This window comes from Monodelphis domestica, chromosome 1 (genome assembly GCF_027887165.1).
Source record: "Monodelphis domestica isolate mMonDom1 chromosome 1, mMonDom1.pri, whole genome shotgun sequence".
In the NCBI taxonomy this organism is placed as follows: Eukaryota; Metazoa; Chordata; class Mammalia; order Didelphimorphia; family Didelphidae; genus Monodelphis; species Monodelphis domestica.
In genome coordinates, this window is record NC_077227.1 from 145,015,180 (window position 1) to 145,042,232 (window position 27,053).

The window sequence follows — 27,053 nt, forward strand, 5'->3', positions numbered from 1 at the left end:
CTGGAAGGGAGGAAGAGCCGAAGAGAGAAAGGTGGAGCTGGCTGGGCCCTATTTAATCTCTTTGCAACTATACACAGTACATAGGGATGATTATCATTGGTTAATGACAAGGTATAGGTGTGGTTTCTCTTAACCAGGTGATCACAAAGAAACCTGTGTTCCCGCCTAACCTGGGAGAAGCTGGGGTCAAGGGTCAGGTTTTCCCAGCCATGTGCAATACCGAGCATGCTCAAGACTGAGCATGCTCTCTTCTAAGGCAATCTGTACATACCAACTGTTTCCCTTGCCCATAGCTAGGGGTGGACTGCTACACTAGGATTCTCCCCACTCCTATTAACCTAAAATGCGATTTAGCTCTCAATTTCCCACCCAAGTTACCCCTCTACTGGAAAAATTTCAGAAAGGAATCTAGTCTACCTTCTCTAATTCACTTTTGACTTTTTCTATTCCACATAATTAGCTCCTTATTAAAATGTTATTTGTGAATGCTATAGTTTTTCTTCCTAATAAAACTGCAAACTCTTTGTAGAAGAGAATGTCTTCTATTTCTTTTATACCTCACATTTAGGATTGTAGACATATTGACAATTTTTTTTTTAATTTTGCCTAGAGCTAGTCCTGCTCATGGAAAATTAGGTACCTGAGTTTGTCTTCTTCAACAAATCCCAAAATTTGCTTATGCTTCTATAGATTTAAAGAGAAAGATAATTATAAGCAGATTCATTTAATCAAAGATATAATTTGTTTGAGAAAATGCTTTTTGGAGCATTTACTTAACACATATTAAATACAGTAGTATTTAATAAAGTATAAAACATGTAATGTCATCTTACTTAAAATATTTTTATAAAAGGAACTTAGCTAAGTTGTAAAAGATAACTAACAGCAAAGAATTGCAGCTCTCTATTATATGCACTATGGATAGCAGCAATATATCTTCCTCCATACTCTTTACTTTGATGTTCTCTGTCATCCAAAGTAAGTAGTGGGAAATTCAAGACTCATTCAGATTCTTTTTTTTTTTTTACTTTTTTGTAAAGCGTCTAAAAGAAAAGGTTCTAAGTTCAAGGACACGTGATACTCAGAAGAATCACGTGCTGGCTATGGGAAGGTTGGGGGGGGGGAATGGTCTTTGTTTCCAATGAATAATGTTTGAAAATGATCTAATAAAATAATATTTAAAAGGAAAAAAAAAGAAAAGGTTCTAAGTATTTTCTGTATTATTTGCTGAATTCTGAAGGAAAAGTTTTCCCTATAACAACCATAAAATATCTAAGCCATAATATAGTCATTATAAAACAAAATGAGATTGTATTTGTATATCCAAAAGCTTCACAGGCTTTTATTTCAAGTTCATCTGTCTTTTGAAAAACTTAAATAACTCTCAGGAATATCACTAAATGTACATTTGTCATTATTTTCCCTTTCCAATTAAAAAAACTTCCTTTATTTAACAAACACATACCAAACCATCATTTTTCCTTGAAAATTTCCCTAAATTGTTTTCTTTTATTACCAGCCAAAACACCTGCATAATTTACATTTGTTTCAGAATAATAGGTACTCAAATCAAATCACAGAAATTCTCCCTTTTTACTTATACGTTGTTCTTGTCAGGTAATACAAAGCTCTGGCAAGAGGAATATTTTAGAAGCTAAAGAAAGGAATTGTGTCTTCAAGTATTGACTTTGCCCAGCAGAAGAGAGGTATTTCAAAATTCTTCCTCTGCATTTAATGTACGTGACTCTTTTAGTTTCTTCAGTTTGCTAATGGTAGATACTACTGAAGCCTCTCCATGAATTTTATTGTCTCTTGTTCGAACATTTACAGCATTGTTCAGTTTTTCTTTTTCTCCAACCACTGTTTAAAGAAGAAAGAGAAGCATTTTCTGATTTTAGTCAACAGTTTAGTCAATTGTCAATTGCTAGACATTTTAATGCCAACTAAATGCTTTTATCTTGAATGTTTTCCTTTAAAATTAATACTTTCTTTATAATACTTATAATACCTTTTCTCTCCTTGAGAGAAGAGATGTTTTTTCAAACCCTGCAACCCATCATATTCAGCATGATATATCCTGAAGGTACTGAAAAACATTTGGAATATCAAATATATGTTAAACATATCATATATGTGATATTTCAATATTTTGACTGACTGCCAAATATCATTCGTATGGAAAAATCCTTAGTAAGGAAATGGCCTGTACCCAGGCAGATATGTACCTTCTCTGCAATTGTTTTAGAGAATTTTCTGGAGCACAGGGAAGTTAAGCTATTTCTAAAAGGTCATAAAGCTAGGATGTGAGAAATGACAATTGAACTTGAAGTGGAGGGGAATACTGAGAGATGGGGACTGAATAGATGCAGGGCCAACTTTCTATCTATTATACCTAGCTGCTGCTATATTAGACTAGTTATTTTTATTATTTCATTGGAAAAGAACTTTTCAGATTCTCATGGGAAACAAAATTATATCTACAGGCATATAAATGCAATTTCTTATTTCTATATCAAGTATGAAATTAAAACAAAATCCAAGGGTTAGAAGTCAATCACTTATTAAAGAATTACCTTCCCTGATTGTTAAATAATTTTTTTGACATTTGAATTTCCTTCTTTTCATTATTTTAAATGAATTATTTCCACTCCTTAGTCCAATCCATAAAATTTCTTGTAAATAAAAAGGGCTAAACAGATGTGTTATTCCACTTCCACCATGTGGCTAAAATGGAGGAATGCAATTTCAAGGAAAAGTTTTTACTTAAAGGATGAAGATCCATTAAATCATTTTCTTCATCATTGAAATAATAATTGCATTCATATAAAAGACATATAAGGATTTATAAATAAGCAAATCCAGTAGAGCACAAGCTTTATACCACCTTAGGGTCTGTTTGATATAAAATAATTTTTTGCACATCCAAATTACAATCACCATTAAAACAATGATGCCATACTGATGACTTAATTACAAACTAATCATTAAAATGCAAGAAAATAAATCTCTGGAAAACTAAACACCCTTATTCTTATCTTTTTATTGATATAAAAGCCAAACTCAAAACAGGCTATTATTTTTCTAATGTAGTTCCAATGTTCAGAACTTTGTAAAACTGTCTATATAACAAGGTATATGTAAACAACTTAAATTACCTAAAATAAAATTATATTGGGCCAGTTGTGCATTTCGTATTTTCTTATTTAGTGTGCAGCTTTGATCTAGATCAACATCAGCCATGAATCCTGCTTCGAAAAATTCCTTAGATATCTATGGGTGAAGAAATTAGACAACTTTTATATTCTGCCATTTATTTTAATGGAAACACAGGCAAAATAGTAGCTTGACTACATTCTTAGGATAAATATTATAAACACAATTCTGAAACATCTTTAAAAGCACCCAAGTCCCATAATGATTTATCTGTTTTATTACACTAGAGATTTAATTCAATTCAGAACATAGGTATGTTTCCAATTACTTAATATGATTTTAAACAGTGTAGCATTTAAAAGCCCTTATGAGAAATACAGAACAAAGTTATTACTTTCTGGTGCATGTTAGAGAAAGCTTAATCTTGCCTGTAGTGCATATTCTTCACAAGTTGGCCCTACAGGGATTACCATTACTTGACATGGAGACAGCCAGAAAGGCCTGAAAAATATAAATGATGTATTTTTTTAAAAGAGCATTCTTTTTATACAAATTTCAACAATAAAGCATGGGACATAATCTTTAAAGCATTTTAAAATAACCTCCCAATGTTTGTTATAAATTACTTTTTAATTTGCCTATCTCTGGATTACTCTGTCATCTACTTTTTCCTATTCCTATTTTAGGCTTCAAAGTGCTGCTGAAGAAAAACTAGAAACACCGATACTTCAAAATCTTTATTTTTGACAATTCTTTTACCTACAACCCTCTGTGATAAAAAACAGCCTGAAGCAAAATAATACTTTTACTCCTCCCTAATTAATTCCCTATTCTAATTCCCAGAGAAGCTGTTCTAGACCTTCTCTTCTCTCTTCTAACCTTCCACACCTTTCTCTTCTTCCACCCAGAAGTCAAAGCTCAAGATAGCTCTTTTTACTTTATTGAGAAAACTGGGGCTATTGAATTTAAGCTCCCTCTTCTTTTTATCTCAAAAATCCTTGTCTTCTTTCCACCTCTTTCTCCTTTTACTTATTTCTGATAGTGAAGTGACATTTTTCCTCACCAGCACCAACTCTTTTACATGTGTCCTTGTATGTTATGGTTACTTTCCCTTCTTCTCCAGCAGACTGCCTCTACCATCATTCCCTCCTAATCTCTTTCCATTTACTAGTTCCTTCCTTGTTGTCCACAAGCATGCCTAGAACTCCACCATCCTTTAAAAAAAAAAACTTTCACATCCTTCCACTCCTCAAACTAATGCCCTGTATCTTTCTGCATTTCTCAGCTACACTCCTAGGAGAAGCTCTCTCTACTTGTTGCTTCCACCACTTCTCTCATTCACTTCTCAACTCTTTGCAATTTGGCTTCCAGTTTCAATATTCAATTGAAATTGCTTTCTTCAAATGTTAGGACTTCCAGAATAACAAAGTTTAAACAAGGATGTTACCATTGAAGAGGAGGAAAGAAATGGTAGTGAAAAGGTAGAGGAGTTCTATGTGGTATGAAAGGGGGCCATGGTATTGCAAAAGAGCATTAAGTAAGAAAATTTAAGACACCTGACTTTTAGTGCTGACTCTTTGACACTCTAAAGCAAGTTACTTTGAACTTTAGTTTAATATCTGAGGGGAGAAAGTCCAGGCCTAGAGTTAGGAAAACCTGAGTCAAAATCCAACCTCTGACACTTACTAGCTGCTTAAATTACTAGGTCACTTAACCCTGGTTGCCTCAATTTCCTCCTCTGTAAATGAGCTGGAAAAGGAAACAGCAAACCACTCAATATCTTTTCCAAGAAAACCCCAAATGGGGTCACAAAAAGTTAGATATGGCTGAAACAAATGAATGACAATTCTTTATTTGAAAAATAGGATAGTTATATTAAATAATATTAAATGTCTGATCTAGCTCATCAGTTCTATAGCCTACAATCTATTATATCAAATAATGTTTATTTTTTATCCCTGACTAGAATTTATTTCATTATAAACTATCAATTTTCATTTTACACATTTTAAAATGAGAGGCAGAGTAGCACAGTAGATAAAGAGCTAGATTTAGAATCAGGAAGATCTGGGTTCAAGCCCAGCTTCTGTATTGGCTGTGTGACCCCAGACAAGTTCCTTTCTGTCTTTAAGCAGGAGACATTTCTCTAAGGCTCTAATTGCAGAATACTTGCTGATTTGCCTAGGACTAGAGAGTTTCCTCCACAGTAGTTCCCAACACCAATGAAATGACAAACCTAGATACTCCCTCCCCAACAGCAACAAGCACCACAAGAAAGGCATTTTATGATAGTAACTCAAGGTAATCTGAATATAGTGGGCTAAATCTGCAGAATGATTGACTAAGTTATATTGGAGCTTGGGAAACTATTCAAAACTTGGAATCTAAAATACTCCTATAAATTTTTTTTCATTTCTACTAATTAGTTAACATAAAGAATAACAGGGTTTAACACATTTCAATGTGACATTTTTGCTTTCCTCTGACAGTCTTTATGATTTTTGAGGTATAATTTGAAATCCTTTTTTATTAAGAAAACATAGCTACCTTTTCATCTCAAACCAGTATATCTCTACATAAATATATATTATAGTAGAAGGTAAAGAAAAAAGCATTTATGTAGCATTTACTGTGTACCAGACACTATGCTAAATCCTTTTACAAATATTATCTCGTCTAAGACACACAACCACCTTGTGACATAGGTGCTATTATTATCCTCATTTACAATTGAGGAAACTGAGGTAAACAGCAGTTTTGTAACTTGCCCAGGGTCACACAGCTAGTAAGTGGCTAAGGACAAATTTAAACTCAAATCTTCCTGACTCTAGTCCCAGCACTCCATATATACTATACAATCAGCTACCTCTATGTATGTGTAAAGACTCTTTTTTAAGTTTTTTTTTAATTGCAGTACACGAATAAAGTATGATGCACAGCATCACAAGAAACAATGAGTGTGAAGAATTCAGAATAGAATGGGAAGACTTTTGTGGACTGATACAGAGTGAAATAACCAGAACCAGGGAAATAGTATATACAATAATTACAACCATGTAAATGAGAAAGCAAAAAAGAAATGAGGGAGGAAGAAAGAAAGGGGTAAAGGAAAAGAGGAAGGAAGAAGGGAAGGAAGTGTAAAAAATAGACACGAATCCAGGACTTCAATTCCCAGAATGCCCTGTAATCTCACTGAATTCTCATGTGGGCCAAGATCGAGAAGGTATTTAAACCTGGTTGTGAATAGGCTCGCTCTCCTTTTGGACTTCCGTTTTGGAGCAGACGCGGCTCTTCCATGATGTGAGATTATCTTGTCTAGACCTCTCTGGCCTAGGCACGTGTTTCTTATCCTGTATTTTCTTTAATCCTTAATCTTTAATAAACCTCATAAAAATATAATACTCCTTACAGGGAGAAACTAATTTCTACCTGCCTCACTTTTCCTAAATTTTAATCTTTACAGTTGGTGACCTAATGGGAGAAAAAGACTCTCAATCTTCTGATTCTTTTCTGATCTTTAGTTCAGCTTTAATAGCTACTGCCTAGAAAAAAAAAATTTTAAGCCACATTTCTCCAAGATGCTTTTTTTTAGAAAACCATCTTGATCAGCTCCTGCTGGCCATCCGCTTTGGACTTTCTTGATTCAGTATCGATCACCTGGTCCCAGCCTTGCCCACCCCGGCTACCTGCTCTGGCTCCTGGACCTGCTTTCATGGGTTCCTGCCTGCAGCCCCCAATCCAGACCTGTTGTGTTTGCAGCCCACCTGGCCCCTGGCTGCTAAGTTCTGCCTGCCTATTTCTCCTGCTGCTGCTCCTGACCTCTCTCTCGCTCACCAGGTCCCTGTTTAACCAAGATTGCAATCACCTGGTGACCTGCCCAACAAACCCAGATCCTTGGAGCAGATAGCACAGGACTCATTTCTACCAGCTAGTAACGGGGGTATTCCAGAGTGTAGGAGGGGAGAAAGAAAGGGAGACGAGAAGAAAGATTTTTTCAAGCAGGAACTTAAAAGCAATGGCTATTTTACAAGGATGTCTTTTAATTGCATTGATCCTTTTATTGACTTCACCTACGTTACTTTTAGCTAACTTTGGGGAGGCAAATGGGTGGCTCAGCGAACTGAGAGCCAGGCCTAAAGACATGCGGTCCTGGGTTAAAATTTAGCCTCAGATACTTCCCAGCTGTGGGGCCCTGGATGGGCCCCTTAACCCCCATTGCCTAGCCCTTACCACTCTGCCTTCAGATAATAGACATTTAAATGGGTAATTAATAATTAAAAAAGCACACACCTAAGGAACTTTAAAGACTGGAGGTTATAAATTTTAAGGTATTTCAGACTCCAATGGTTTATACAAATCTCTGTATTTCTAAGGTTTAACTTTGTGATTCTAAATTCCAATATTATTCTGTTATACTGTTCATTTAGTGTACTGAGTTTTAAAATTCTGTTGCTTTTCCCCTATAACCATATATTGAAAAAATATTATTGAATAAGCCCATATTAAAAAAAAACAGCTTTTTTCTATTTTTGCCTTTGTAAATTGTCACATAGAGGATAGATGGACTTCAGAACTGGTTACAATTGTATAACAACCTTTGGAAAATTTAATATGCTAAATATCTCAAATGATTTTAAGGGTTTTTGATTTTTGGAATTTTTTTTAACAATCTCTAGTCATTTCCGCCTGCCCCTACCATGAGGTAAGGCCAATTCTAGCTGAAGTAAAATACATTTTATAACCCCCAACCTTCCCGCATTTCTAAATATGTGAATGGAAGTTGGGGCAGTTAATCTCAGAGCATTTGTACCCCTAAAAAGCCTCCAAAAAAGGAGCATCCCTTTATTTAAAGTCTTCAGCTCACTATTTTACTTCCACCAGAATGATATATAGATTTCTTGATTATGTTCTAAACCCAAAATGAGTTTTACTTTGTTTAAAAATATGTTTATTACCAAGGTTGAAAGATTGCTATGTTTGTAAAAAATTGTGACAAACATCCATCAATTCATAGGTTTTAAAAAATGCCATACAGCAACTTATGTGAAATATGATAGTGTGTTGGTTTGCTATTGTAATTAATTGGGCTATTGAGAATTTTGGGGATATTGATATCTACATATTTGAAATACTGTTCTTTATTTAAAAAAAATGTTACCTTGTTCAATTCATTTGCCTTCTACTCACAGTGATCATGGCCAGATAATAAGAGGAAATGGATCTCATTTTTGGTGAGAAAGCCTTGTATTCTATATTTTCTTATCTGACACAGAGTGTCAATGATTATAAGCTACATTTTTGAATTTTTTTAAAGCTCTTTTATTATTATATTTTTCTTGCATATGCAATATACTATTTCAGTTTTTTTATTTTTTTCTCTCCTTTTTTATATTTGAAGCACATGTGACCAGTATTAAGATTTTCTTTAACCTTTTGATTTTCAGTACTACAAGTTTAAGATGCATTTGCTAATGCATGCCCTAAAAAGCTTGTGACTATAAAAACAATGCCACTAATTATTTAAATAAATTATGGGACTTTTCTTAATGATTCTGTCTTGATTCCAGGACAAGATATACACAACAGAGCCATTGCACAGAGCCAAAGAAAAGCCAATCCAGGATGGATTAATGCACTTCTAGGCCAATACAAAGGTTTTGAACCTAGTGTGAGACTTGGGGTTGCGACACTGGACTTATATTAAGATGTAGGCCTTCCTTGTGTCCACACTCACTCTGAAAATACTCACAGACGAGTATCCCGAAAACCTTGGCTCATATAATCTGGTCCCCTTTTCTGTCTTTCATAGTGTGGTACCTTTCTGTAGTCCTGGCTATTGACTGGGTAAATGCATCATTGCTTCGATCATTTTAATTGGGCCCTGATTCAAGGACCTATTATAGATTTATTTTTCTTTTACTTAGAATTTTTTCACATAAGACTTTGATAGTCTATATTTTCATCAAGAGATTTTTCTTTTTTTATTTGGATTTTTCTGATATCTTTTTAATATCTCTTACCAATTGATTCATATACCTCATACCTCAGCCATGCATCCCTAAGTGATCCTGTATTTTTCAATCACCCACAACACGGGGAAGTGTAAAAAATATTATTATTTTAAATTGCAAAGTTTAAATTCCTTTTGAGAAGAATGTTAGGTAAAGAAGATGCTACCTCTCTGAATCCAGAAACTGAACTGTTGGAGAAGCCACCATGAAGAAGCCTCCAGACCACAAGCTGCACAAGATCAAAATGAACTTTGGGTGTGGTTGATTGAACATTTATTTGTATGTATACTTTCATGCCAAAGGGGACTGCCCCCTAACTGGCTTTTTGTCAATGTGTTCAGCAATTATTGGTTTTATTCTTTTTTTTCTTTTTATTTTATCCTCAAATTATTGTAATCTTTAAATTGATTATGTTTTCATGATCCTTTGGAAAAAAATTATTTTTTTTTCAAATGATTACACAGGGAAATGTAAGAAATAGACACAAATCCAGGACTTCAATTCCCAGGATGCCCTGTAATCTCACTGAATTCTCACGTGGGCCAAGATCGAGAAGGTATTTAAACCTGGTTGTGAATAGGCTCGCTCTCCTTTTGGACTTCTGTTTTGGAGCAGACGCGGCTCTTCCATGATGTGAGATTATCTTGCCTAGGCCTCTCTGGCCTAGGCACATGTTTCTTATTCTGTATTTTCTTTAATCCTTAATCTTTAATAAACCTCATAAAAATATAATACTCCTTACAGGGAGAAACTAATTTCTACCTGCCTCGGTTTCCCTAAATTTTAATCTTTACAGTAGGAAGGAAGGAAGAGAATGCTATGTAACTATAACAGTTAGGCTGGTTCATAAAAAAGAGATGAGAAAACACATCTCTCTTCTTGGCAGAAGGAGGAGGTGGTACATTTCATATGCTGTCAGATTTGGTTCATGTATTGGTTGCTTTTGCCACCCTACCTTCTCTTTTCCTTTGTTTTATGTTTTGTTACAAGAAATGGCTCACTGAGTGAGGTGGTGGGAAATGAGCAGGGGCAAGGAAAGCAGAGTGCTATATGAGAAAATAAAAGTGATTTCAAAATAAAATATAGCAATAATCTCAATTTGAAAAAAAAAATTTCTCTCTTACCATTTTCCTCCATAGTTTTCTGAAAGAATGGCTATCATTCTCTCCACTGATCCCAAAATAGCTCTGTGAATGATCACTGGTCTTGTTTTATCATCACTATCCTTACTGAAATGAAAATTATAGTGTTAGATATTTTCTGTTCTGTTGTTAATAATAACTATATTTTTGTCTTCCAGTTAAATTTCCTCCTCCACAAAAAAGATAAAATATTAAGTATTTGAATAAACTAAAACCTTTATGTATGTTCTGTTTTCTTTGAAAATATGGTTCTCTCTGAAAAAATGGCAGACTCATTTCAGAATATGAGTCTGTAATTAAAAAGCAAAAATTCTTTTAAATATAACTCATAATAAAAAAGTAATAAGTTTAAAACTTTTCTATACATTTTAGCATATGCATTTCAATTCATTTTGCAGAAGCAACTGTAAGAAAGATTTTCTAAACAATCTTTGGATAAAACTCTCACTAAAAGAAGAATTTAATCAAGCAATAAACATTTATTATGTACCTACCATGTGCCAGGTACTATGTTAGGTTCTGGAAATATAAAGCCAAAAAAAAATAATCCCTATTCTCAAAAAGTTTACAGATTAACCATTTCAGTAGTTATATATAAAACAGATACAGAGGTATAGAGGAGAAAACATTAGCAAATGGGGCATCAGGAAAGGCCTCATGTAGGAATGGTGCTTAAGCTAAGTTTAAAGTAAATTAGGAATTCTGAGAGACAAAGATGAGGAGGGAAGGTATTCCAGGTCTGGAAAGGGCAAATGCATGGAGGCAAGAAATGGAGTGCTATGTATACAGCCAGTCTGGCTGGGTCAGTTTGCATGGAAGGGAGAAGTACACAATAAGGGTGGAAAAGTAGGTTGGAATTATAAAGAACTCTAACTGCCAAGCATGGGAGTTTATATTTGATGTTGATGTAACAGAGGACCATAGGAGTTATGGAAGGAATGACATGGTCAGATAGTTCCTTCATGAAAATCAATTTGTTAGCTATGTAAAGGATGGATTGGAGAAAGAAGAGACTTTGAGATGTGGACTACACAATATTACAGTCAGATGGACTTGATACTAGTTGGATAGCTGAACTCTTAAGAGTATTCTTTAATAGTTTGATGTCCCCTTGGAAGGATGTTTCCAGTAGAGTGCCTCTGGGATCCATTTTGACCCAGTGCTGTTTAACATTAATCAATGATTTGAGAATCACAGAAAGATATGCTTCTCAATTGTATAGATGATGCAAAGCTGGACAGATAATTAATATTATAATGTCAAACAGGATGCCAAAAGATGCTGACTAATAAGTCTAATGTGTGAGGAAAAATACCTCCATCCCACCACAGCACCCCAAAGGTGGATGTTGCAGAGTAGTAACATCCTATCTAATGGGCTGGTTTGCTGGCCTGGCATCCCCTGGTGTCAGCCTGAGCAGCAACGCACAATGTTGCCACAGAGGGAGGAGCGAGGGGGATTTATGAGGCAAGCACAAGAAGGAGAAAGGTTCTTTACTTCCACTCTTGAACAGACAACTCCCTGGGCTGGTGTGTGGCAATCAGCAGTCAGCATGGAGGAAACCGTGCTGGGCTGAAACCCAAGATCAAATCTACCTTAAATTAATAAGGCTAAATCTCTCTCTCATACACACCTCTCACTCTCTCATTTTATTAATAAACACTTAAAACTCTGGCCAGGCCCTATTTTATTCCTAACACTAATAAGATGAATTTCAAGAAGTCTTACACTTGGATTAAAAAAAATAAACTTCACAAGACAGAATGAGTGAGGTATAATTAGATAGTAGTTCCTGTTAAAAAAAAAATCTGAGACTTTAGTGGGCTACAAAAAACTCAATATGAAACAATAGTACAATATAAAAGTCTAAAAAGTTAATACAACTTGGGTTGAAATGAAAGGTCTGGTTTCCAGATATAAGATGACAGTCTTACTGAACTCTGCCATAATCAGAATATTACTAATATAGTTTAGGCTGTGTAACTGCGAAAATATGGGTTTCAAGACTGTGAATTGCCAAACTGAAGGTTTCGGCCAAACTGTAAAGATAATTTTAGTGTCTTGATTTTATATTAAAAATAAGCGGCCGCCACGGGAAAATTCCCAAATATGAAAATACCCAAGTCAGCTGGGTTTTTATGGAGATTTTAACTAATACAAATGAAGGAATTAAGGAAAGGGAGAGAGAGAATAAGAGAAAATAGTATGAAGGCCTGAGTCTTAAGAGAGACTAGTCAGTTTTTTATTCACTCACCACAAGATTTATCCCAAGCAAAACTCCAGTCCTTCACTGAAATCCTCAACTCCTGAACTGAGTTCAGAGACCCAGCTACTCCAACTAGTCTGAACTCTCTCCCTAAGTTCAGAGAGCCAGCTCCTTTTAAAGAGAAATTTCTCTTATGTCACCTCCCCTAAATTTTCACATCTACCAATCACAGTAGAAATTTTCCCCAGGACTGACCATTCTTAGTTCACATCTTCTTTTGTTCTCACCTTCTCTGGGTAGACTAAAACTTCACACCTCTTTGTTAAGCTTGCCTTTTGTAAGTTGCTTGACCTTTCAGTGATTAATTTAACCTTAATAGGTACTTAGCACCCTTTTGTATTAGATCTAAAAATAGACCTAGCTTAAGGTTCTAGCTTTACTATAAGTATGAGTTAGGGACTTTTTCATTGTTCCATCTGAGTTTACAACTTTATCTCCCCTTAAGGTACTGTCTGAGCAGGGTGGAGTAAATTTAAAGTTCTCAATACATTCCTGACCAAGCACCTATATTGTTACAATAGGGGAGTAGCCTTAACCAAATCTTCTAAGGTAGAGTCTGAGAAGTTTTAAGATTCACAGCTGCATTAAGAAAAGCACTGTGTTCAAGACTATGGAGCTAAGAGTTCTTGCTGTCCTGGTTAGACTAAATTTGGAGTGCTATTAAGGTCTGAATGTCTCATTTCAAATAGTATAATGATCATATAGCTTAACCTCTCTAGGCTTCAATTTCCTTAGAGTAAAATTAAGAGTTTGGAGTAGATGACCTCTAAAGTATGTCAGAATTCAAAGTTTGTGTGTATAAGTAATTATATTAAGGGCCCATAAGTAACATTCAAATTAATACGTCTATATGACACTTTGATAAAAATGTAATTTCCATGGAAATTTTAGTTTTGCAAAAATTATATATCTAAAATTGAATGTAATTGACTAAAGAATGAACATGATTCAGGTTATAAGTTTAAAGAACAAAAAATATGTTGACATAATTTATCTTTTAATTGGACTGGGGGAAGGAAAGAAAAAAGTTAGCTCTGACATGTTTTTTTTAAGTGAAGACAGAATAGTCAATCAATCAATCAATAAGCATTTACTAGGTACCTACCATATATCAGGTGAGGAAGTAGGTCTAGTCTAATATTCGTGTTTTTATTAAGAGACTATTATTGGGGGGCAGCTGGGTAGCTCAGTGGATTGAGAGCTAGACCTAGAGACAGAAGGTTCTAGGCTCAAATCTGGCCTCAGACACTTCCCAGCTGTGTGACCCTGGGCAAGTCATTTGACCCCCATTGCCTAGCCCTTACTACTCTTCTGTCTTGGAGTCAATACACAGTATTGACTCCAAGACAGAAGGGAAGGGTTAAAAAAAAATAAAAATAAAAACAATTTAAAAAGAGACTGTTATTCAAATGACAATTACAATCAACAGTAGTATAGTATTTATGATAATAATTCAGTTACTCACCTAACATATGTGAGATTAAATCTGATGGGTAGCTGAAAATCAAGCTGAATAGTGGCACATTGGTGATACCTGCCAATAGCATCTTTGATTTTTATATCAATCTGAAAATTAATTATTTTTGTTAGATAACAAGGATTTTTCAACCCACTTTTCATAAGTTGTTTGAGAAGGAATTTGTTTTACTTACTTTAGGCCCATAAAATGCTCCATCTCCTGGGTTTAATTTCCATGGTTTTCCAAATTCCTTCAAGCTGTTTTGAAGTTGCTAATTAATATACATGAAAAAAGAAGAGAACACCGTAATCCCTTATTGCATCATAGTTTTATTTTTTCTATATAGTATGCAGGATACTTCAAAAAAATTGTATTGAATATGCATGTCACTTAGGAGTTTAAGTAAGAATCATCCTGTAAAGAGTGTGCACTTAATACGTATATCAATTTATTTTACTACATTTATTTACTTTGTCCTGATCTCCTTGGGAAATGAACCCAGTAATGGTATTGCTAGGTCTAAGAGTTTACATAGTTTTATAACTCTCCGGTTGTCATTCCAAATTGCTCTCCAAAATGATTGGTTCAGTTCACAACACCACAAACAGTGTTATTAGTCCTCATTTTTCTACATCCCCTCTAACATTTGCTATTTTTTCCTTCTGTCATTTTAGCCAATCTGGAGGGTATGAAACAATATCTCAAAATTGTTTTGGCTTGTATTTCTCAAATCAGTAGTGATTTGGGCATTTTTCCATATTGTTAGAGTTAAAATTCTCTGGAGACTGTATATTAATTTATAATTATTTATTGGATAGTGAAAGTTGGAGTTGGAGAGAGAGAAAGGCATAGTCACTGGCTGCAAGTTTACTGCTCATCTCCTCTATCCCTTTGCTAGCCAAGAGAGGACAGGAAGAGTCAAAAGGCCAGCATGCTGCTACCTACCCCAGAGATCATGCACAAGCTGCCCCACCAGGCAAGTCCCCGGACCCAGTGACCAAGCGAGTGCCTTGCTGCTTCTTCAATCCCTAACTCACTCCTTCTGAGTCCCCATGGTTATATAGACTTGACCTCAGTCCCTGTCAGAGGCCAGTCTTCTAGCTAGGAACCAACAGGGGACAAAAGGGAAGCATTCAGGAAGCTGGGGGGCTGAGACTAACTGAAATAGATTTTCAAAACTTTCCTTTCTAAAAGGAAATAGGGATACAAATTTATATTAAATTCACACAGTATGCCTATATATGTCTTCCTCTGATCATATCTTTTGCCCATTCGTCAACTTGAGGATGGCTCTTGTTATTAAAAATTTGACAAAATTCTCTATATATTTAAGATATGTGATCTCTATTCCTAATTTTCTGTTTTCCTTCTAATCTTAGCATCATTTTTTATTTATATAAAAACTTTCCAAACTTTAAAACATGAATAAATACAAAATGATGACCAACCACTGAGTAAATTCTCATGATGTTTATGATAACCCACAAGCTGCCTGGCCTGACTTATAAACAATTAATAATGGGAAAAGAAATTAAATAATTAATAATGGGAAAAGAAATTATAATGGAAAAAATGCCATTATAAAGTAATGAGTACTCACAAGGAACTAAATAAAAAGAAATGGCAAATTGGGGGGGGGGGTTGTACCTCTTCAGCTTGGTTCCATATTTCAATTTCTCCTAGGAAGTTTTCAGGCCGTGTAGAAAGATTTAATTGAAAGGAAAACCCAAATACTGTATAAACTGATTGTAGAAACTCTAAGCATCCCTTCATTTCTTCTTCAATCTGAAATTTAACCAAATGGAAAATTTAATATAATTACTTTATGTTAAATATTGCTACCTATTATTTCCTCAAAACTACCAAAATATTTTTAAAATCAGAAAAATGTCCAAAATTGCAGTATGTTTCTAGACAATTCACTTTATCACACACTACTAAAATTATATCCCAATGAAATTACTTATGAGCATCCAGGTGGTCAAGTGGATAGCGCACTGAGATAGAATCAGGAAGGTCTGAGTCCAAATGTGTCCTCAGACACTTGTGTGATCCTGGGCAAGTCACTCAACTCTGTGATCTCAGTTTCCTCATCTGTAAAATGAGCTGGAGAAGGAAATGGCAAACCACGCCAGTATCTTTACCCAAGAAAGTCCCAAATGGGGTTACAAAGAGTCAGACATGATTGAAGTAATTCGACAACTAAAATTACTTGTTGTTGAATTACTTTAGCTGGTAATTGGGCTTATTAAAAAGCATATTGTAAGTGAATTTCTGAAATAAAATTTCTGAGAAATCTCTAATAATTATTGGTCTTTCTTTGCTTCACAGTTTCATTATTATTGATGTTTATATCTTGGAAAATGAGCTTTTAGTTATAATTAATTCCAAAAAATAGAAACAATGGACAAAATATTCATAAAACCATGATCAATTAAAATGAAATAGTTAACCATTTTAGGAGGAAAATGAAAAGACTAAAACAAGAGAAAATTATAATACAGACTGCTATTCCTTTGATTCAGTTTGGCTTTGTATTTTTGCTTACTTGCTCCATCCTGCAGAAGATGTGTGCATCATCCTGCTGGAATCGTCGTACACGAGTTAAACCACTTAAAGTTCCAGACAGTTCATTTCTGTGAAGGACCCCAAAATCTGCAAGTCTGATAGGCATTTCCCTCCAGGAACGTGGACGATGAGCAAACATCAAACTGGAAGAGATGCAATTATATGAAAATTTTATATAACACAGAACAAAGCAAGTGACTTTCTAAAGAATATCAACCTAAAATTGAAATTCAAGATAAGAATCTTGAATTTTCCATACGTGTTGAGGTCACAGGATAATGATATTTATTTCTTATGAGTTTTAGTCACAGCATCAGACTGGAGGAAGGGGAGGGGGCATATTAAACAAATAGCCAAAAGGATTCTTCATCTACAAAAAGCTCTTCTAATTCCATGTTCCTAGAATGCCCCAATTTTTCTACAACCTATCATTTTAGAACTCATTAAGACTATCACTTAAGCCTCATAATAGTATTATATATCATCTCCTCTATGAAAGAGGAGGGAGAGAAGGAGAGAGAAAGAATGATGGAAGCGACTTAAATGTAGGTATGTTTTGGTTTTTGAATCATCCATCACTTGAATCAACTAGCACAGTGCCTAACACATAGCAGATACTTAATAAAAGCTGGTTGATTGATGAAATTAAAGTACAGGAATAAAAATTATTTCCTAAGGAGTATTTGTAGAAAAAAATTTTTTTTCCTAAAGAGAATCTCTTTCACAACCATCAAAACAAAAACTTCAAACTTTCCAGTTATCTTTCTATTCATGCCATGATTAAGTATGTTTTAAAATAAAAGTTATGAAATAAACAAATTAAAAATTTACCAAGAATCTTTTTAAAAGACCTTATCAGAAGAAATTACATAAACTAAAAAAACAGTAACACATAAATGTAAGAGATGTGTCTACATATACACAAAGATACATAAAGTTAAATACTCAGTTGTAATAAGCTTGACCACTTTAAATTAGATTGAAAATACTAACCAGTGCCCTGGACAGTTCATGGGTTTAAGTGCAAATGTTTCCTTCTCAATATCAAAAGAAAACATATTTTCACTGTAATGCTGCCAGTGACCTGATGTTTCCCAGAGTTTACTGTTGTAGACATTAGGAGATATGACTTCTGTAAAATTACGCCGATGATATTCCTCCTACAAAATACATTAAGTTAAAGAAAAAAATTAAAGAGTAAATCCCTTTCAAGCAAAATAAGATTAACAATGTCTTTTTTATCACTTATGATCATATCCAACATCAATCATTGGCTAAATGAGCCTTTGCTTCAAGAAACAGTAAAATACTGCATATATCCAAATTCCAAATGATCAGAAAACTGTATTTTTCTTTACTCTATTTTTTCTTATTTAAAAGGGAACAATTACAATTATACAATAAGATATTAAGGATTGATTTTTTTGATATGATGGACTTTTTTTGGCATGTCAACCAACACATCAATTGCTTTGTCAGCACATGTAACATTCCACATCTAATGTTCACCATCTCTCCAATGTAAGGAGGAAGGTGCATTTTTTAAAGATTTTTTAAAAAATAATTTCCTAGGGTAAACAAGATGGGGTCAAGCCCATTGCCCTATGCATTACCCATCTAGAGTATGATTCAGAGATTACTAATTCTCAGAATGATGACTCTAAGGCCATAATGACAACAAAAGATCCTATTGGTTTTTTGAATAATACAAAAATATTAAATTTTATCTGTCATGTTTCTATGTTAAACATTTCATTGCAATCTAATTCTTTAAAACTAAAATCCATCTATATGCTACTATATGTGCCAATTTTCAATGAACTAAAATAGTAATTAATGATATCTTTTCTCTGACTATTCTGGATTAAAAAGTAATATACTTTATGTTCTTTGGATAGTTTGTGACCAAGATTCATTATACCTAAATTCCATAGTCTTTACTACTTTTCAATTTTTAAGGTTTTTCTTTGGGGGTAGAAATAAAACTGAAAAATATTAAACTATAAAAATTTAAATGGTGATAGTTTATTACATAAAAGTAGAAGGTCCTCCCCATATATGTGATAATAATGATTAATAATAGATAATAATAGCTGACACATATATCATTTTTAAAACACTTTACATACATTATTATATTTAATTAATTAATGGTCTACCATAGACCTTGTTTCCCAACAATTCCCATAATGGAATCACTGGAGATAAATTAGCTCTCAACATGATCTTTATCTTGAATTCTTTTTGTTTTTGGAACAAGAAAGCCTGTGCATATTGGCTTTTTGGGCAACATGTATAATGCAATAACCCTCTGTACTTAATATGGAATTGTTTTTCCTTTCTTCTTGCTTGGGAAATACTATAAGTGCCCACTATTTGCAAAATGCCATATCTCTCCTGTTTAGTGGTTCCTTTAGACCCAAATGGTCTAAAAAGTAAATTTCAAGCTCCTTTGCTGCTATTGAAGAGTGAATTAAATTATTCTACCTTTCCAGTCTTAGCTCATAATAAATTCCCCTTGATGTAAGAGCCAGATGAACTATACTACTTTCCAGTCACTTTACCACACCCTACATTTCCCCAGTTCCCTGTATTAGTTTACCCTGTTATCTGTGTCTAAGATATACATTTAAGGAAATGGGTCTTGATCAATGATACATGTAAAACCCAGTGGAATTTCGTGTCGGCTATGAGGGAGGGAAGGGAAAGAACATGAATCATATAACCATGGAAAAATATTCTAAATTAATTCATTAAATAAAAATTTTCAATAAAAAAAAAAGATATCCATTTAAGTCCAAATGAAATGCTATCTTCTTTAGGAAGGCTTCTTTGACTTTGTAAGCAGTAATGACTTTGAACTACTTTAGTTGCACTTTTCTAATATACTCATGTATTCTTTTGTACTCTGATTTTTGTTTATGTGTCTATAAGTCCTTACTAGACTAAACTCCACATGGACAAGGCCTATGAGTTATTTAAACTGTGGACTTCATCCACTGCCTTGCCCAGTGTAGTAAGTCTATACTTAAAATATTTGTTGAATGCATATTTTTACAAGGCACTCTCTCAACTTAATTTAAGGGGAGAATTCTTACCCAAACAAAGGAAAGAGACAATCACAAAAAAAAAAAAAACCAAAGAGGTCACTTTGATTACATGAAATTAAAAAACATTTTCACAGAAAAAGTCAATGCAACAAAGATAATAAAGGAAACTATATTATTATAAAGGATAATAACAGAAAAGTATTTCCCATCAATAATAATTGATAAGGGTATAGCATCCAAAATATGTAGCAATCTAACACAAATGTATGTAACTAAGAGCCATTGTTAAGTGGGTAAGTGGTCAGAGGATGTAAACAAAAAGCTCGTAAAAGAAAAACTGCAAACTGTTACAATTATATGGAAGACTGATTCAAATGACTCTGACAACTAAGTGATTTTACCTCAAACCTAGAAAACTGGCAAAGATGACATAAGATAGGAGTAGTTAATGTTGGAGAGTCTTCCAGAAGGCAAGCACACTAATATACTATTGATGGAGTTGTACATTGGTAGAAGCATTCTGGAAAAACAATTTGGAATTATGCTAAGAAAGTAATGAAAATGTCCATACTCTTTAATACAGAGATCCCACTAGTAGGCATATGTTCCAAGGAGGTCAACTATAGGAAGGAAAAAATGTTCCATATACACCAACATATTCACCACAGCTCTTTTTTTTAAAATAGAAAAGAACTGGAAACAAAGTAGATGCCCATCAATTAGAAAATGGCTAAATAAATTGTAGTCCAAAAATGCAACGGAAATTGGTATACATAAATGATGAATTTGAAGGATATGGGGATATAAGGGAAGAATTGAATGAACTGATAGGAAGTAAAGTAAGCTGAAGCAGAAAAACAATAAGCATATTGACTATGCCAATGTCAGAGGAAACAGCAACAACAAAAGCAAAATGGAACACTGTTTAACTATAATGGCCAACCTTGGCTCCCAAGAAGAGATGAGCAAATGTATCTCCCTCCCTTCTTTGCTGAGATGAGGAATTTTGTACATACTTTCAGATCCTGTTGATATGTCAGTTAGGTTTGCCGAGTTATTTTTTTCTCTCTCTTTTATAAGAGAGAACTCTTTAGGTGGAGACAGGTAAAGATATATTTTCAAATGAAGACCATATAAAAATTTAAAATTCCAATTTAAAAAATTTTAAAGGCATGCTAGGCAAGAGATACATAGACAAAATGAAACATTGATTAATCTATCATTGTTCTTAATGAATATAATTTTGATCTTTGATATCATATATAGGTTTTATATGCAATTTAGAAAATATATGTTTAGGGAAAATCCAAACATTTACATTTTTTCAAAAAGAAAATAAATGCTTCCATTTTTTAAGAAAAATCAGCCATCACTAAGCAAAGAGATGGAGTCTTGTTCATGGAACAGCCACAAGGCCAGTGTTACTAGATCAAAGACTATGTGTTAGAGAATGAGGAAACTGAGGGCAAACAGGGTGAAGTGACTTGCCCAGGGTCACACAGCTACTAAGTATCTGAGGCTACATTTGAACTCGGATGTCTCCCTGACGCCAGGCCCAGCACTCTTTTCACTACACTACCTAGCTGGCCCTCAATATATATATATACAAAATATATATAAGCAATATGAAATTTGAAAGCAGTAGGCAACAATTATCAGGTGATAAATCCAGGAAAGGCTGCTTGTAGCAGATGGCATTTGAACTGAGTCTTTTTTTTTTTAAAACCCTTCCATCTTAAATCAATACTAAGTATTGATTTCAAAGCAGAGGAGCAGTAAGGGTTAGGCAATGAGGTGTAAATGACTTACCCAGCTAGGACTTGAATCCAGAACCTCTCACACCTCTCAGCTCTGAGCTTGGCTCTCAATCCACCTAGCTGCCCTGGATAAAGGGCTTTAAAAGCCAAACAGGGAATTCTGGGTGTAACAGGATGCCAGTGGAGCTCCTCAAACTGTCCCATAGTCACAGTTCATCCTCAGGCTTCCTTTAATTTTAAGTATCCTTAATTTTCTCCATATTTCAAAATCATAAAAATAGGTAAGAATAACATGTTTCCCAATATGACTTTCCAAGCTTCTTAATATTGAAATGTGTTCTCTTCAGCAGCATTGTATTTGGCCTTTTTGTATTTTGGAGTTTAGCTCTAGCTGTGTGGCTTTCAGATCTAACTTCCCCAAATTCCCATCATTCCATTAATCTTCCTTTGGTGATGAGGAGGAGGTAGTTTCCTATTATGAAATTTTTCCATTTCAGTCAAACCTATGATAATTATTACAAATCAGTGTAGTGCAGGCAGCTAGGTGACTCAGCATATAGAAAGTTAGACCTGGAGGTGGGAGAACCTGGGTTCAAATCTGACCTCAAATATGTCCTAGTTTTATAACCCTGGACAAATCATTCAATTGTTTAGCGCTTAGCCACTCTTCTGCTTTGGAACTAATACTTAGTATCCATTTAAATATAGAAGATAAGTGTCTAAAAAACAAAAAAATCTTATGCCACTTATAGGGGTAGTTAGGGGGCTCAGTTGATTAAGAGCTAGGTCCACAGATAGGAAGTACTGGGTTCAAATATGGCTTCAGACACTTCCTAGATGGGTAACCCTGGACAAGTCATTTAACCTCCATTGCCTAGGTCTTACTGTTCTTCTGCCTCAAAGAGTACATCATGTGAAATGCCAGGATGGATGAATCAAAAGCCAGTTGCTGGGAGAAATATCACCAATGTTAGATTTGCAGATGATACCACTCTGATGTTAGAAAGTAAAGAATTAAGAAGCCTCTTGCAGGTGAAAGAAAAGAATATAAAATGACTGGTTGAAGTTTTAACATTAAAAACAACAACAAAAACAAACTAGTATCATGGCAACTGGCCCTTTCACATCCTAGAAAATAGAGGGAGAAGATGTGGATTTTATTTATATATTCTTATTTTATAATTTTATATTCTTGGACTCAAAGAACACTGTAGATGGTGACTGCAGTCATGAAGTTAAAGGATGCATGTTTCTTGGAAAGAAAGCTGTGGCAAATCTGGAAAGCATACTAAAAAGCAGAGACATCACCTTGCCAAAAAAAGATCCATAGAGTCAAAGATATGATTTTTCCAGTAGTAATATATGACTATGAGAGTTGGACTCCATGGGAAGTTGAGGACTGCAGAATGGATGCTTTTGAATTATGGTACTGAAGAAGACTAGTCCCTTGAACAAAAAGCAAGGATCAGATCAGTCAATACTTTGAAATGAATTCAAATAATTCATTGGAAGGACAAATACTGATGTAGAAACTTAAAAACTTTGGTCACATCATGAGAAGACAAGATTCATTTGGAAAAGATTGATGTTGGGAAAGATTGAATGCAAAAGTAGGTGGGGATGGCAGAGGACGAGATGGATAGAAGTGTCATAGAAACAAGAAAATGAGAGGACTGAAGGACCTGGTGTGCTATGGAGTCACAAAGAGTTGGACATGAGTGAATGAATGAACAACTATATATAAAGTAGTTCAGAGAGGATTGTATATATGAAATTGTGAATCTATTACACAGAACTCTTTAAAAGTATGTAATAGCATATTGTATAGATGTCAAGTACATAATAAATTCAATTTTGAGAGTTAAAAAAAAAAAGAAAAATCAGGTAGCAAATTCTTAGGATTGAAAATTAGATGACTCATGTTCTAATCCTAGCTCTCTGTTCCTACTTATATAAGGTTGGGCATATTACCTTACCCCACCCCTCTGGGCTTCAGTTTCCTCATACATAAAATTAAGGAGGTGAACTAGATAATCTTGATGGTCCTTTTTAATTCTAGATCCTATGAAGAAAAATTACTAACACATTAAAAACAAAATTGTGGTTTGGAAATTTTCTTTACCCATGTTTACTAATAAAAGGAAAATAAAGTGCAAAGGGATTGATATTTCTTAATTTATGCACTTAAAATCAAGATACTAAATGCTAACAAAGCAATACTGTAAAAAATAATAAATCCACTTACTTTTATAAAGTCCATGAGTGTATTATAGATAAAAGCTCCTCTTGGGAGGAAAAAACAGCTTCCAGGGCTCAGATCATGAAAAAAGAAAAGTTCCTGTTCCTACATTAAAATAAGTGTATTTCAAATTTAGTCCTTTTTAAAATTTAAATATTCATAATATTCCAGGTACAAAACAGAACATTTCTGCTACATGCTTCTATATGTTGCTGATATATAATCTCATATATGAAAACATAATTCCTTTTTAAATAGTTTTTAAAATTAGATTTTTTTGCATTATTTAGCTTTTATTTGCTGTTTTCTTGAATTTTCTTACACATTTTTAGTTTTCTTACTTTGCAATGGCTGATATGGATTCTATGAAGAAATTACTGATTATTAAAGAATTCTGAATAAAGAGTAATCATTACCCAACCAATTCAGTTTGAAATTATTTCTTGCACAAGAGACTCTTAAGTAGAGAGTATCCTATTTGGGGTAAACATTATATAGAATAATTTTAATTATTTAAGAATGATAAGGCTTTTAAAAAAGATGAATGCAATTTAAAATGTGTAACAAGTGAATATACAGGGATAGCTGGCAGGATATCAGATATAACTGTACAGCAAGAATACAGATTGGAGTGGTAAAGGAGGTGCAGGAAATACTCTATCATTTTGGAAGTCAAACAAAATGGGAAAGTACAAGACAAGGGAAAATTATTTTAAAAAAATTTAACTTTACCTGGAACATATTGGGCCTACAAAAGGTGACATGATTAATGCCATTTTATTGGTAGCAATTATGTATTTGAGACATACCTTTCCAATTTTCCTATGATCTCTGTTTTTTGCTTCCTCTTGGAACTTTTCCCAAGTTTTCATCATCTTATTATCTGGAAAGGATATTCCGTAGATCCTTTGCAAAGTCTCCATATCAGCCTTTCCTTCCCAATAGGTTGAGGAATTCTAAGATTCAAACAGAAAGGAATGTAATATTTTAGCAACCATAACAAACACTTGAGAAATAAAACTACTTTTTAACCCATTTATAATTTCATAATTGTGATATAGATACCAAGGCTGTGAAAGAGGCTTTTACTATAGGATTTTTTTTATTTAGTCAAAATTTCTTGCTAAGTATATATCCCCAAGAAGATAAAAAATTTTCAAGTCCCATATACATGAAAATACTAAAATAATTCATACTAAATTACAGCATAAGATGCAACATTATGAAATAATATAGAAAGAAAGAAATAGAGATTACATATAACAACTAGTCAAAGATTTCACAAAATATTAAATTTTATTATTCCCAGAAACAAAAATAAAGGTCAAATAAGGAAAATGAAATATTTTAAAATAATAGGATGGGCAGATTTTTAAGAAATACAATAGCCTGACACTTAATTTGCTTTCTGTTAGTATTAGAAATATAAATCCTTACCTTAAATATTTTTATGGCTTTAATTTTTCCAGTGTGTCTTACATGTGGACCTCTACAAAGGTCAATCAATGGACCACACCTATAATGAAATGATTAAGATATTCAGTTTAAATTATTATTTTAGTTATTCAGTATACCTATATACCACCATGTATTTTACTGTGTTGGTTTTTATGTACTTGTAAAATGTTGTAGCAATTTTCTTTTTTCTTTTCTTTTTTTGTTGGAGGAGAAATTTTGTTGCCTTTTCCCAATCTTTAAAATCAGACTCTATGTAGAAATTTTAAATACCTGATAGGAAGAAGGTAATGATTTAATCTAAGTTTAGAAAGCCATGGCCTAGTTTACATACGCCAAGCTGCCTATTCTTATAGAATATTCTATAAGATACATAACCTATGTAAACAGAGCTACTTATAAAATCATATGAATTTCTAAAACCAGTCAATCAAACAACATTTATAAAGTGCCTCCTCTGTGTCAGGCACTGGGCATATAAGCACTGGAAAGCTTCTAGAAGTTTCCTGTGACATCATCTCTTCCAAATCCTCATTTTAGAGAAGAATAAAATGAGGCGCAGACAAGTTAAATGGCTTGTCCAAAATCACACATGAAGTAAGAGCCAGGATTTGAACCTACTCTCTCAGACTCTAATCCAAAACTCCTTCCATGATACCATGTTGCTTCTTTCTCTAGCATCAAATATACCTAGGTCAGATTTCATGAAGAGTGAAACTCCACTTTGAAAATGAACTTCGAATTTTACTGTTTTGCATAAAAGTTAATGAAGTTCTTTAAGTTTACTGCCCTCCAGCTTACTGAAATATGACCAAATAGTAATTTACACATGGAAATTCATTAAATTATTAGAGCACAGAGAACACCAGCATCAAAACTTATTTGTGCTAGGAAGTCAATCCTTGAACAAAGTGGGTTCCAACATGCACGAGATTTGATTTTTTATATTTTGTGAATAGAGATGATCTGTTCTCCTATATATTGAATGTCTATATTTTCACCAATTTCTAAAAACAAAATTTCCAAATATAGAGGCTTACTGAAGTTTAAATATTTAGAGAGGAAACAAAGTGGAGTAGAAAGACCCAGTGTGTTAAAATCAGTGAATTTTAAAAATAATATAAAGAAAATATGTATACTGACAATTCCAAACAGTTTCACGGTTTGTAAGGTTCAAGCTGTTTCTAGTAATATCACCATATCCATGGCACTGCAAAGCCCTTTCCTGTGAAAAATGATGGAATGGGAGGGAAATTACAAAACAGATTTTATAGCTTCAAGGTGAAGATCAAAGCTATCACCAAAGGCAGAAGGAAGGCTGGGAAGATAGAAAGAATTGACTTCCATAGGAAAAGCTTGCAGATTGTCAGCTTGCCTAGTCACGTATTGTACCACTGGCTAGGAAGTGGAGATAGGTCCTTACCAAATAGTGAATGAATCATTGGTTGACCCAGGTATGTGAAGTGTACATCAGCTCCATTATTCAAAAGGCTGGCACTTTTAATTCTGGGCAATAAGGTAAATGTACAGTATTGGGCAGAAAAAAGCAATGAGAAAGAACACTGCCAGCAAAAGTTTCTGCAGCTTCTCTTTATAAGTGTGGCAGACAGAGTGAAAGCAGTAGTGTCTACTAGTAGCGTCTGCTCCTACTTCACAGAACTTTAGGCTAGAAGGAACCTTAGAGAGCATATTATGCAACCTTTTCATATTACAGCTACATTTATTTTTCTTAAGTGTAAAAAATTCTAGCTCACCTAAAGAACACAACTTCAGCTACCAGGAAAGAGGCAGTCAATTTCAACAACTAGAAAAAAAGAAGGCTTTCCAGTTTTACCTGATAAAGGAGAGAAGAGGATAGAAAGACTCCTCACTAACTGACATTTTTGAGGCCTTACCTAGGTATGCATACTAGTATAGTATTATTTAAAGCTATACATATTTTTTCTTCATTCA

The 27,053-nt window shown here is 34.0% G+C and overlaps 1 protein-coding gene across 2 annotated transcripts in view; it reads right to left on the reverse strand.

Moving 5' to 3' along the window:
• Positions 1-1,314: 1,314 nt before the first annotated feature.
• Positions 1,315-27,053, reverse strand: part of TARS3 (threonyl-tRNA synthetase 3) — a 48,279-nt gene continuing 22,540 nt past the window's right edge. The window contains exons 8-19 of one of the 2 annotated variants that reach the window (XR_008914041.1): positions 25,083-25,161; positions 24,455-24,601; positions 23,652-23,750; positions 17,593-17,759; positions 16,580-16,742; positions 15,679-15,816; positions 14,225-14,302; positions 14,038-14,138; positions 10,289-10,393; positions 3,588-3,654; positions 3,156-3,276; positions 1,315-1,860 (exon numbers count right to left, since the gene is read on the reverse strand). Coding sequence is in view for 1 of the 2 variants with exons in the window: in XM_007479474.2 (XP_007479536.1) it covers positions 3,561-3,654; positions 10,289-10,393; positions 14,038-14,138; positions 14,225-14,302; positions 15,679-15,816; positions 16,580-16,742; positions 17,593-17,759; positions 23,652-23,750; positions 24,455-24,601; positions 25,083-25,161 (1,171 nt within the window). In the remaining variant the exon portion in view is untranslated. The other variant, XM_007479474.2, reaches the window with a different exon arrangement.